Source organism: Cuculus canorus, chromosome Z (assembly GCF_017976375.1).
Source record: "Cuculus canorus isolate bCucCan1 chromosome Z, bCucCan1.pri, whole genome shotgun sequence".
NCBI classification, from domain to species: domain Eukaryota; kingdom Metazoa; phylum Chordata; class Aves; order Cuculiformes; family Cuculidae; genus Cuculus; species Cuculus canorus.
This window is the reverse complement of record NC_071441.1, coordinates 24,013,202-24,027,053: the sequence shown is the minus strand read 5'-3', so window position 1 is coordinate 24,027,053 and position 13,852 is coordinate 24,013,202. Positions and strand designations below refer to the sequence as shown.

The 13,852-nt window shown below is 35.4% G+C and overlaps 1 protein-coding gene across 5 annotated transcripts in view; it reads right to left on the bottom strand.

Annotated features, from left to right (window-relative positions):
- Window positions 1–13,852, bottom strand: part of CNTLN (centlein) — a 199,272-nt gene that overhangs the window by 78,036 nt on the left and 107,384 nt on the right. For all 5 annotated transcript variants that reach the window (XM_054053478.1, XM_054053477.1, XM_054053476.1 and 2 more), the window contains one exon: window positions 13,458–13,583. In XM_054053478.1, coding sequence (XP_053909453.1) covers window positions 13,458–13,583 — 126 coding nt within the window. The remainder of the gene's footprint in view (window positions 1–13,457; window positions 13,584–13,852) is intronic.

The following is a 13,852-nucleotide window of genomic DNA, read 5'->3' as shown; positions in this document are numbered from 1 at the left end:
TATGCTTACTGGATTTACTGCATCGGTTTTTGCATCACTCAGTTTGAATTAACACATCAAACAATGAAACGAAGAAATGCACCAAGTTTTGATCCTAACTGAAAGAGGATTTCTCTGTGCATTGAGAAACTTGTGTTTGATTTATCAAATGTTTGGCAAAGGGCATCATGTTTATGTCACCTGAAAAGATCCAAGACATAAACTGAAGCTGAAAGACGGAATCTTTGAAGGTATTTCTACAACAGAAAGGTAGGGGTTTTTTTTATAAACTATTTCTAGCTGATTGTAGTCATGAGGCATGGATATTGAAAGGAAATCTTTGAACTAATGTTCTAATGTTCAAACTAATGCGTATGCGCCTCCTCCATCTTTCGACAGTGGAAATGCTGGGAGTTGAAGATGTTTCAAAACTAAGCAATTTTGAGGATGATGTGCATTTTAGATGCCTTATGCTAATCTTCATTTAACTGTGCTTCTAGCAGTTTTCGGAGGATTGCTCCAAAAATTTCACATTTTACAATTACATACGGCTACACACTTGATTTGACAGAACAAATGACAGCCTATTTTAAACTTTTTGTATCTGATAGCAAATAATTTTTCTCCTGATAAACATAAATCTAGTAGTTACTACAGAAAGTGAAAGAAATTATAAGTTTACATTGCAGGTTAGTTTAATTATCTTTCCTGTTTCAGATTATAATACTGACTGGCACAAGTATGTATGCATAATTCTTTTCCCAGCAGAGAAATTCAGCAATGAATGTATGAATGAACTTCAGGAGAAAGAACCATGCTACAAAAATTTGAAAATCATCAAGTGTCTGCTTTGTAGAGCAGTTAACATAGAATATGGAAGATGCTTTCACTTTACTCTTTCAAAGGCCTCTAATGACACTACGTAAGTTGATGAGTGCTTTCTAGTTCTCTTTCTCAAACCTTGTATGTTTTTGCTTAAGCAAGCAAATAAATATATAGCATATGAAATTTATAAATCAGTGTTTTTTCAGGAAAATAAATTTTCTGCCTTCTTAATAATGTAATAGTTAAATTCTGTGGTTGTATTTAAGTTTGTGTGCTATTTTCAGTCGGCACTCATAAACATCATCTCAGTATTATGTCTGCTGTTACAAAATTAAAACCCCTCAACCTTTTAAGCATTTTACAAGATAGATTTTAAGCTCCATTTGTATAGGGAAGAGCTAGAAACTGCAGTTCACTTAAGAGATGGTACCGTATATAAAAGGAGCAATATGAGGTATGTAGGCACCAAAGTGCTGCTAGGACGACTATACACAACATGAACAAATGAAGGAACTAAACAAGGAATGAACAAAGAGAAACTATCCAACCCTGCAGTTAAGGTTAATGAACTAGGAGGAAAAAAAAAAAAAAAAAAAAAAAAAAAAAAAGAAAAAAACAGAGAAAAGGATTGTGGAAAAATCTAATTTAGACAACAGAAGTGATTAATGTTCTAGATGGAATATATCCATCAATGTAGAACTTGAAAAAAAGTCTACAGTAATCATAACAGGAAAACAAAGTATTTTTCTCTAAAAAAAAAGATTTTGCTCTATAGATTTAGAAAAGATAGACCTTTCAACCATAATTCAAGAACAAACAATGGGATTTGAATGCAATGGTAATATAGAGGTCAATAGGAAACACAAACCAACATGATTGTGAGTATAAATTGATTACTTCCAGCTCATGATAAATTCACATCTTTACAACTTTGCACCTTTTCTCTTGACAAAGTCAAAGGCTAATACTGCATTTTAAAGTCTCTGCCACGTTCATGCTCTGTATTCATTGTACTATTCGATTCAACTTTTAAAAAGGGAAATTCCTAGGATATAATTTTAAACAATAGAGAGATACAAGACATGACCTTTGTGCAAATGTTTATCAAATACTGTGAAGTATTCTGACAACTTACACAACCTTCTATATTGATATGTGGAGTAGGTGAAAAATTGCAGGGTGTCGAAACTCCAGAATTCTGTAAATATGCTCTTAACCATTAATAAATTGATTAAAATACTAAAAATAGAGGGGGAAAAAAACCTAAATTTCAATGTGTTTTAAAATAGATAAAAACTGCTCTGAATTCTCTCTGAAAATATGCATAATATATCTTCTAGCTGTATATATGAATAACCTTAGGCAAAGGACATTTATTACTAGGAAAACCTATCAGCAATCCAGATGACAAGAAAATAAATAACAACTCAGTTAAATTTTATTACGTTTCATTAAATTCAAAATCTAAACTCATATCTGCAATGATAATGCTAACAGTGAGTCACTCCTAAAAGCTTGCAATCTTGAAATGGCTGCTATCACTTGGACTGTATCTAGATGCATTCTTTACACTAGTAAACTAGTAGACTCAAAAAAATCCAGAATTTACTGCTCCTTCCCGAAAACCATCTTGCTCTTATTTATACTCAAATGTTGTATTTCCTAGTAGCTTTGCTAAGTCTGAATGATAGCCCACCAGATGGAAGAAAAGTAACTTAAAGCCATACAAAGTCTAGAAACTGGTGTACTGCTCTTCACCTTTATGCAGACTTGAAGTTGCCTTATGCTGTATGCCTTCTGCATAGAGAGGTTATGATGCCTGCAAGTATGTACGGTAGATTTTGACTCTATTTCTTCAATAATTCTTTCACAACAATAAGCATTTTCTTATCTGATTCCAACACAAGTCGAAAACCCAGAGACCTTTGACAATATAATTTACTCCAAAATAATTTTGAAGTTTACTCTGTTGACAAGAAACAGTCCAGGCCAGCAACAATTCCAGTTGCTCCAACCAACCTTGTCAGAGAACAGCTTCCAGCTCCTTGCTAGCCAAGGAGAAGCTGTAGATTTCTTGAATTAACAGGAATATTAGCAGGAATATACTGGGACTTCTGGAAGACTGTCAGTACCTCCTAACATGGCAGGTCAGAAGTAGAATCCTGTCTTTGTTTTCACATCCTGAGAACCTCAAATTGCTTTGTTTTCTATCAGTAACTTCAGAAAAGTCACACTTTTTCCTGGGAACATACATATACAAAAGGCACCAAGAGGAGCAGGACAGCATCCTGTTTTATGTACCAATGCTTCCTTTCCATCTCCCAGCTATGATTGCCAAAGTCTCATTTAGCAATATTAATAAAAAAAAGGTGGTAAGAAATGAAGACAGATCAAATCTATCCAGCTGGTAGTTTATGCTGATACTTCATAAATTTTTCAATGTGCTGGCCTTGACCCACAATTATACCATAGTGCTCTGCTCTTTCACATATTGTACAATATTCTGAATTCTATTTTATAGCGTACATAATACTTTAGATTACTCCTCCATTATTTAGTTATTTTTGTAACACTCAGCCATTTGGAATATAGGAAGAGATAGCATAATAAAAACTGCGCTATAGAATCAGTTTTGCCAAAGGAATTACTTCTGATTTCTTTTAGATTATAGCTAAGCATCAGCAAGAAATTCTCTGTAACAGTTGCTTACTTATCAAGTTACTAGAATAGGTGAAAAGCTTGTACCATCTGCATATAAGCAGGGCTTCTGCAAAATATACCTTCTTGCTAGAAAAAAAATTCCTAGTACTCATCATTTTTAATTGTCAGCAGTTCTAAAGATACCATCAGGAGCCCTCACACAGCTCCAGACCTAAAGTACATATACACATGCGCGCTTGGGTCTCGATGCATTAAAGAAAAAGTAATTTAGAAAGATTGCCTGAACTACAGCATAAACTGTATCTCTGCCCTTATCATTTTAAAAGGCTCCTTCCTTCAAGAGTTGTTGACCCCCAGTTAACCACTGCCAGACGACTTCAGTTAGTTCTCTAGCAAACCATTTCCTCCAGAGTAATACACATCCGCTAAGTCAGCCATTGCTCTGCAGCAGCTTTCAGCATTCACAGGTAGGAGCAGCAGCAGGAGTCTCCTACACTCCTCTGCATACAGATAAAAGGAATTAAGAGAGTAGATTCATGGAAGTCTGAAATAAACATCCAAACAAACAGTGAGACTTTTTTTCCCATTTCTCCCAGGGAATTTTATCTGGAAAATAAAACCAAGCAGAGAATCTCATTTCTAATAGAGCTGAATACATAAGAAGGAATAACCTACTGAGGAAACTGACTCCTTCCCAAGGATTACAGGTTGTAAGGCTGCAGCAGGATGACTCTTCAGAGAAACAAGCAGAGCAAACCACAATCTCCTAATGCATACTGTTGCTGGTGTGGACAGATATCAGGGGGCTAGTTCAGGAGCTGCTGCAGTCAGGGAAGCTTTCCACTGAGTCCAAGAGGTTAACTATTGCTTTTTCAAATGTTTTCCTCCAGAGTCATGGAAGATTGTTAACAGAATGGAAAGCCAAATTAAGAATAAAATCAGACAGAAAAAGATTGCTAAGCAAGCTTTGCATACTCTTTATCAGAGTCCTTAAAAAGCGACATAGCATTGCTTATTACAGTAACCAAAATAAGTAAGTTCTAAAGACAAAGTAGTGCCAAGTTTTTTCTTCTCCAAAGCTTAAGGTGAATAGCATAATAATCCTTGCAAGGAAAGAAGGACAGCAGAAGTAGCTTTGTTTTCTTCACCCCAAAAGAGAAAGGAGCTGGAGAAGACAGCAGATCAACAGAGAAAGGTCTTCTAGGTAAGCAAAACTGAATTGTACTTTCTGCTCATGAGTCTTCACAAGGGTAAAATTCTACTTTGTAAAACTAGAGAATACACATGTACATAATGCAAACTTTTGTAAAAAGCGCACATAGAAAACATAAGAGGCTGCTGTAAATTAAGATGGGGAGTCTGATCTGCCATAGTGCAAACACTGATTTTAATTTTCTGCTACTCAAAATGGTTTACAGTCATGAGAACCAAGCTAGACAGAAACTTTCTCCAACTTTTACATATGAAGTACTACTCTGACAAAAATTATTTGTTCCAACAGCATTATAATTCAAGAATATTTGCCTGCAGTAAGAGCAAAATAGTCTATTTTCATAGACCTGTATATTTATGTGTCAACTAGCTGCCTTGAGAGTAAAGCTGGGAGTAGATGTTTGATCTAGACTGTGCAAGAGAGCAAAACCCATTACATATGTCTGGGATAATGCTGCCAAAAGGAGAATAAAGCAAAAAGTACTAGCATTACTTACATTTTGTGAACATTCAAATCCAGAATGATTTACCAAATTCCTTTGCAGGAAGAAAATTATAAACTTACAGGTTACACAAAGAAACCTGTAATCTTAATTAACCAAGGAAATCGAGCATTTGACTATACAGTGTCATTGAGCTATCTATCTTACTCGTCCATTCACTTTCCAGAGATTTGTCTTTATCATTCTTGTTTCCCAATTCAGTCACCTACAGGATGGATGAAAATTGCAGGAAGCAATATCTGTTGGTGCTAAGTAAAGTCTCTCTGATTTACAACCCACATTCAGAAGCGAAAAAGGATAAAAGCAACTCCCCAGCACCAATCCAATGCCGTAACATAAAAGTGAACAGTGTCCTAGTTGTCAAGAATGAGTTTTGAGATATATTTCAAATTAATAGTCACTCAAAACGCAAAGATGCACTAGTGACTAGCTACTAAAATACCTTCAACACATAGCATAGCCTTTTGCTTGCAAATGGATGGTATGAAACTCATGCCTAAAATTTAACCTGCTATAATCTATTTCTTTTATTGTAGCACAAAATCCAGCTGATTAACTAAAAGTTAAGGATGCAAATAGATTTCTTAAACTGTTTCTTACACTGAAATATTTCAGTTTTAGGAAAAATTGGAAGAGTCCATGTTTATTCTGATGTGATTGCACTTGAGAAAAGCAAACAGAGCAATGCTTCTTAGAACACACATTCTGAATTCTTTACGCATTAGGAAAAGATCCAAAAACATTAAGACAAGTTAAATGTTTGTATGTATAAGCATATTCTGCCTCATGCAGCAAAAGAGATCAAAAGTAGCCCATCACAAAGATGCTGGGCCACAGTAGAGGTCCACTTAGCTCCACAAATGTGTTTCTGGAATTCCAGAACTGTACACTTAAGGAAGGAGTTCGAGAAATAGCACAAGAATACATAAATGTTGCTTAATGATTTTCATTGTAAAATATTATTTGCGGTCTTTGAAGGAAGTTAATATCTCTAACTTCTTAGCAATATTCAGTTCCTGAATTTCCATATGCTATTAGCAAACCTGAGATATACCTAAACTTGAAAATTTGAGTTTTCCCTTCCAAAATTACTACCATGCAAGAAGAATGGAAAACTAGCATTGTATATTAAATTTACGTTAAATTTAGCTTTGCCAAAAAGCATCAACCAGTGCTCCTCCTACCAGAATTCCCAGGAACTCCATAGAAAGCATCAGAGAAAAAACTATATTCATTACTTCTTCATTACTCTCTTAATACAGCAGCTTGACAGCTTATGTGACTAGCATTGGTGTGCTTTGGTGTTATAGACTGCAGGTTCATAGGCTTCTTACTATAAACATTCAGTACAGTTTAACAAGACACACTTTGTCCTTCTTTATTTTCATATATACATATAAATAAGTAGGGTGATAAATCAGACATTTCTACCTAAATGCTGAAGAACTTCTGCCTAGTTAACAGAGGAAAGAAAAACACAGCATACTCACAAGCAGCATGCTTACCAACAACACCATATTTAATTTCTATAACAGTCAGATAATCTGTAGAATCACTGTGATTCAACAACAAGACAGGCAATAATTCTGCACAAGCAATACAGAAGGAAGCTAATCTAGCATCCCTACCTTTTTCCAACACCTCTCTGCCATTCTTGTACCTGACAATGCCTAAATTTTATAATTAATTCAACTTAAACTCTGCCTTCTGTTCATGTATTATGGAAGAACGTTTAATGACATGAATACATGTTTTCAATGTGACACAGTCAGGTACGAGAAGGCACTGAAATACTACTGGCTGCTTATGGATATTAGATAATACTACTTGGATTTTGAACAAATACATGCAAATAAGAAAAGTCTAATTAAATATGGAAGACTAAAAGAAAAACAGCAACATATCCAATTTCCAAAAACACAGCAAGCCTGTAGGCTTGTCTGTTAGCCAGGACACAAGAAATTAAAAATCTGGCGGACACAGGTAAGAAAAGTTCTAAAGACGAGGTTAACAATTAAAGATCATTAATCCCATCATCCTTGACAGATAACTCCTACTTATCAAACAACAATATATTTGTTTCAGTTAGCTGTGTCTTGTGAAAATGTGATTGGAAGCTTGCTAGAAAAACAACAAAAAAGTGTCATCACAAAAGAGGCCACACAATTTAATTATGCCAAAGCCCCTAAATGACTTCATGTGGCATTTGCAGTTCTGACTTAAGTATTTAAAAATGCCTTTTAAGAACTGCGCCCTGTAGTAGGACAAATGCTACTGTTTTCTTACATTTTAAATAATTTGTAGTGGTTTTAGGTAACAACTGCACAGTTGCAGATTCTCACAGTTGAGCCTGATGGCCATTTCCTCTGAACAATGTTCAGTGCAGTCAGTGAGCACGCAACTTCGTCAGAACCTCCAAACTCCACCAGCAGAATCTAGGCTCCAATAGTTTCCAGTAGAATGAAAGGTATCTTGTAATTTTACAAGATATTTAGCAATCTTTTTGTCCAACTAAAACCTAAACAAATGTATCATTATTTTAACAATATTAGGCTTTGCAGTATAGAATTACTAATTGCAGTGAGAAGTAAACAAGACTGCTAAGCTATTAGATTTAAGTACTTTGCAGCAGGAAGCCTGCAACAACTAAAAATGAAGAAGAGAAAGATTACTTTTCAAAGACAGTAAATATGTCAGAAAGGCTATACTCTGCAGGTGACACTTTTAAACACCAATATAGTGTGAATGCGCTTTGTTCCAAATTCATTTGGTATAGGATGTAGCTATAGAGTGGAACAAATCAAAACAATGCTGTGGTATTTGGACGTTGCACACAATAATGGAGATTTAAAAACTAAATGTCTTTGATGACCACATATTTCCTGTTTAGCCAAAGAGACTGTCAATTTCAGCAGATTCTCTAGAAGAAGAGAAAAGATACATTGAAGAAGAAGAAGAAGAAGTAATAAAGCCTATGTTTGTGTTTCTTACTGCCACCATTCCAGAACTGTAAATTTAGCTTTCTGCTACCATATCCATTCTGACAGCTAGGAAAGGCAAGAGAGGTCACATGCTGCCGCGAATCCCACGTTAGGCTCCTGCACACTGGTTGGTGATATACCCTTATACAGGATAGAAAGCAGTTGCCTTGACTCTACAAAGAATACTGAAAGCAGCAATCATGAGATCTTATTTTCCTTAAAAAGCAAAGCTAATAAGAAACCTTAATTAAATAGCTGCTATAGCAGCATAAGTAGGCTACCATGCTAGCAGTGATTCCACATGCTTCAAAGACCCAGAGCACATTTACTACATGGAGGACACGCACAGCTACCTAGGCGGTCAGTGGAAAGAATGACTACCAAAGGTTCTTTGAATGATGTGGCTTTCCCTTTATAAATGTTTCCTCCTTATCACAAGATGCATATAACCATACCATACCGACAACTAATTTCCAGTTTGCTGTGAAGACAACGACTTAAGTCATAATGTATTATGCTGAAGAATCTACTATGTCAAATAATTTAGTGTTGCTGGTATCAGTTCTAAGATTTCCTACAAGGTAATGCACAACAGAAGTTGTAAAAATTGTAAAGCTTCCACAACAGCTTATATACAGTCAGCTATAGCCTTCAAAAGCCTGTACATAAAGGCCAAAGGGACTGCGGTATCCCTACACTCCAGTAAACAAGAATTTAATATGGAAATGCCAAAGTCGTTTAAATTAGCTACATTGCAATCAAATAGCATTTTAATTGGACATGCTGCTAACTACTTTACCATGAATTTCAGCAAAATATAAATACAAAGATGAATCTGACTAATGTGGGAAGAAAACATAGACAGACATATCTGTCAATACAATTCTATTGAAAGTAAGACAACATTAATAGCAAAGATAAAAAATAATCTATCTAAAAAACTGAGAACTATACTAGATACGTGTGTGTATATTTTTATATGTATCTATAAAATGCATCTATCTGTAAAATTATATGTCTGTTGTCATTGACAATAATCCAGTTCTATGCACCTACAAAATGCTGAATCTGAAAGCACAGCTGAATAAAAGAAATTTCAAATTTTTGCTGGATATTTCTCCTGCAAGTTTTCAGTGGTTTTATGCAGCTCAAATACAAAAATATATATACAAGAATTGATCACTCTTCTCAACTAAGTGTTAACTGCTGTTTGGATACTGCTATGTTTTTCTGTTTGCTTAAAGGGAAGAAAAAGTTATCAAATCCTATGTTTTTTGTTACATAGAACATGAATACCAATATAATAGCTGCTTCTGTAGCCTACAATAACATGGTACAGGCATACCTCATCTTTTGCATTATTTGTGCTCTGCAGATATTGTGGTTTTTATTGCACCATTTTTTAGCAATAAAGTCTCTTACAATTAAGATATGTACATTGGTTTTTTTAGACATAATGCTATTGCACACTTAATAGACTAAAATGTAGTGTAAATATAATTTTTATATGCAATAAAAAATTTGTGTGACTCACTTTATTGTGATACTCGCTTTACTGTAGTTGTCTGGAATCGAACCTGCAATATCTCCGAGGTATGCCTGTATTTAACTGGAAATGACTGCAGCATAATACAGGTATTGCATACTTCATAGGGAAAATGACCCACGTGAGAAGATCAAAATGAGACATCCTAGCAGAGCTGTGGAATTGCTTTCACTTGGCCATTAGCATTAATAAACATCTCAAAGAATACTTTGGGAATTTATTTCAACTACATCTTTTTGTTCCTGTTTGTAACTCTTCAGTTTTGGCTTGAGTTTAGCTGTTAGAGCTACAAGGTTTCTTAAGACTGTGAGAGTTTAAAAGTTAGACTTCTTAGCTACTGGTTCAGATCTCGAAGTGAATTTAAATTGTGGTTCTCTGTTGCTTTTTGTTGCTTACTTTTAACAATAAAAAAATTAAAATTAGATATGATAACTAATAACATTAAAAATGCAGCTTTCAAGCCGCATCACATACATTGCAGAAAATGATTCGATATTATTTGCAAAAGAGTAAACAGTAGGGGAGAAGGCTTAATAAAGAAGTCAGGTAAAACTGATACTAAGACCAGCTTCTATTAAGTTGAAGAATAATTGTTGAATAATGCATTTAATATACAGATAAATCATATTAATAGCAAAAATAGTCTCTTCCTTCCAGAGGAATGTTGGGAAATTAAAGAGAAATATATGCATAAAGCATTGAGCAAACACTGAATAATTACAGTTTATTGATTACTATATTTTAAGCAATATAGTATGGGAATGTAACAATACAGACATAGTAAACATGATCCATTATTAATTGCAAAGTACTACAACATGCATATACTATTCTTTACTAATCAAAAATTTAAAAATGCCAGTAACAATGCCACGTATTCTGCATCAACATTCTCCAAAAAGAAACTCTGAGATTAGGCATTCTGAACTTTATGAGAATAGAAAATTTCATACACATTTAAAAAAGAGATGATCAAATTTAAGTCCTAAACCCTATATTGATTTGTATGTTAGTGTCCAGCTTGAAAGGTGCGTAATATTTAGCAGCTTACATGCAATTCAAAGCAATTGCTGGTTGTGAACAGAAGCAAACTTTGTAATAGAAAGGACCTGACAGAAAGTGATGGACACAAAGCGTTTCCAAAAATTTCAACACAATTTGGAATTGGGCACCATCAGAACAAGTGACTTCCCAAGCAACTTCCATTTCTCCTGACTCAAAAAAAAGATTTTTTTAACCGGATTTTTTTTGATCCAAATGGAGTTTTTTAATGGATTTTAACTTATAAACCGGTTGTGTACAGTAGGCTAATACTGGTAATGACTGCATTTTGGAGCCTGGGACATACATCAACAAGCTTTCTTCAGGTTTATCCTGTACTTTGTTTATTGTCTATCTATTTTCAGAGTAATCTACGTGCAACCTAAAGACATTTTACATCACTGTTCTGCCCCTGGAAAGCAGGGAGGGAGGCAGAGAGGAACAAGAGGGGAAGAAAAATCTTCCTTACAGGTAAAAAGAATAAACAAACAACAAAAAATAACCTTGTTTTCCTAACATTCTCTGGCCCAGTCACAGATAGAAATTACACATTTAAAGTTAAAACACACTTAAACCAAAATAAAATCCCTACAGAGATACTCTTCTTTAATCAATGCTGTGCTACATTTGTCGTATATATGTTCTAAATCAAGCAAGTAAGTAGGGCCTATCAAATTAAACCTGTCCTCAAAAACTACAAGCTAACCTGATTTACTTAGACTGCTTGTAAAACCACACATATAAGTAATTGGTACAACTCTGTAGAACATGTCCTTTATCCATAGAGCTTAAGAAAGAATACATGCAATCAAAGAAGCCTATCCACAGATCTAAAAAGAACACTATATTTAGTATTTGCTTTCTCAAGAAAATTATCTCAGATCTTGAAATGCTAAATTGTTTCAACAAATTAAAGACAGTCATTGTTAAGAGACAGACAGTGAAGGTAGATATAAAAAACCCTGGAGCTATGTATCCCTTCCTTCCTTACGTCAACTAAGAATAAGCCACATTACCCTATAGGGAGTGAGAAACATCTAAAAACACATAAGACATTCACCTTAATGAACACAATGGTGCACTGGCTTCTTACTACATTCTAGTACTGCAGAATTTTAAGAACCCATTTTGACTTAAAAATTCTATATTTCAAGGAGCTCAACTGCTTACTCGGGCCTCTTCACGAAAATCTAGTCAAGGCCACTAATCTACAATGTAACAGGCATGAGTGTTTCCCTTAAACATGACTGCACAGGAGTTCTAGCAAAACAGTCCAACTGCACCAACCTTCAGGGTGTGCACAATACATAAGCAATCTTTCTTTTTTGGCGTTGTGTGAAAAGGTCAAGCTTGTGTCACTGCTTCTGAGTTAACTGTGGTGCTGTGGTGCATGTGTTGATTAGTGATTGAAGGAGAATTACAACTGCAGCTACCTGTATGGCAAGAAACTGCTCTTTCCTACATAAAAATAAACATAAACAAAAGAAGTACATGTGAGAATTTGTTCTGATAGTTTCAGAACAGTAAACAAAGATGTGACAACTAAGTGACAAGAACAGGCACACGATTGTAACTTGCAGATATAAGAATGCCCTATGCAACACAGCTACTAGCAATACTGTATGTAATACACTAAAGCAGCTTATGGGCAACACTAGGACTTACATACTATAAAACAATTTGCTGCTGCTGAAATTCTATGATAGTAGCCTTCATGGTATCTCCCAAAAATCAGTTTACGCTGACACCCATTGGGAAAACACCTTTTTTTTTAATGCTGACAAAACCAAAGTCTGAATAAAAGTTTCTGCTATGTCTTGATTCTTAAATTTAAAAAAAAAAAAAAAATCAACTTGACTTAGAGAAGGTGTTAAATACCAGCAAAGGGCTAATTATACCATACTAACTTCCTTTCGCCTAGTACAAAAGGACATTTTCTTACTTTGCCTGGCTGAGTATAATAGCCTATGAATTACGAGATCAAAGCAGCAAACTGTATGTTTTCTAAAGTAAGAGTTTCCTTCACCAAGTTTTACATTTACTACAGCTAAAAGAGCTGTGTGAAGGGATCAGCACTAAACCCAAAGGACAGGCTGTGCACAGCAAGAAAGAGAGAAACTCCCTCGTGCTTTTTGCAGGTCACTACCAAGGACCATGTTAGCAGATCCACACCAGACCCTTAACAGGCAGCTCTGCTGCTACCAGTAATTAGCTTGGACAGCTCTGGCTCCAGGAGTAGCAGCAAGGCTACACCATAATGAGCTCAGCTGGGATTAGCAGGACAGGGCAGGGAACCAAGAGAGCTGAGGCATTCTGCATTGTGTATGTATCACAGAGATCAAACAAGGATGGCTGGCTAGGTTATCCCCTCACCACCTCATTCCAAAAATGAAGCACGGCAGTGTGTAAAATACAGGCTAATGAAGAGTGACACCTCCAACAGATGAGAGCCACATTAATTAACACAATCCCTAGATCATGGAATACAGTTTCTGTTAGTGCTAGCAAACTTGTAACTTGTCACTGATTTAAAGGGGGGGAAAAGGGAGAAAAAAAAGAGCTGATGTTTTCTTTTTCAGCTTTGGGTAAAAGATGGTTTTATGTTGGAATTTTGCAAAGAACTCCTCTTACAAGGCCTACAAAACACTATCTTCAGAAAAAGCAGCAGAATGCTTCTTTATGTAAACATCATTTAAGAAACAAACTCACTTTTCAATCAACAGCTTTTTGTGTTCCCTTTTCAAAAATGCCAGTTCATTCCACACAGCATCAGAATCCTCTCGATAAAGCGGATGGGGGGCTGCATGCTGGTATCTCCTTTCACTACTTTCAATCCTGTCAATGAAGAAAAAGAGGTTGCTTGTTTCCAAATATCTATGCATTTTAGGACCACAAGAACAAAAGCATCCTTGCTTTCAGAACATACAAATTTTAAACTGCAGCATCTACTGAATATAAGTCTTGTATGAAGTATACATTCCATGAGGCATGAAACTTGGTGGTATTATAGAAAAGTACAATTACATAGTTTCAGACACAGTGCTGGTATGGCACCATAGGTCTCAACTGACATATGGCAGAGCAGTGTCACCTACATTCATTCT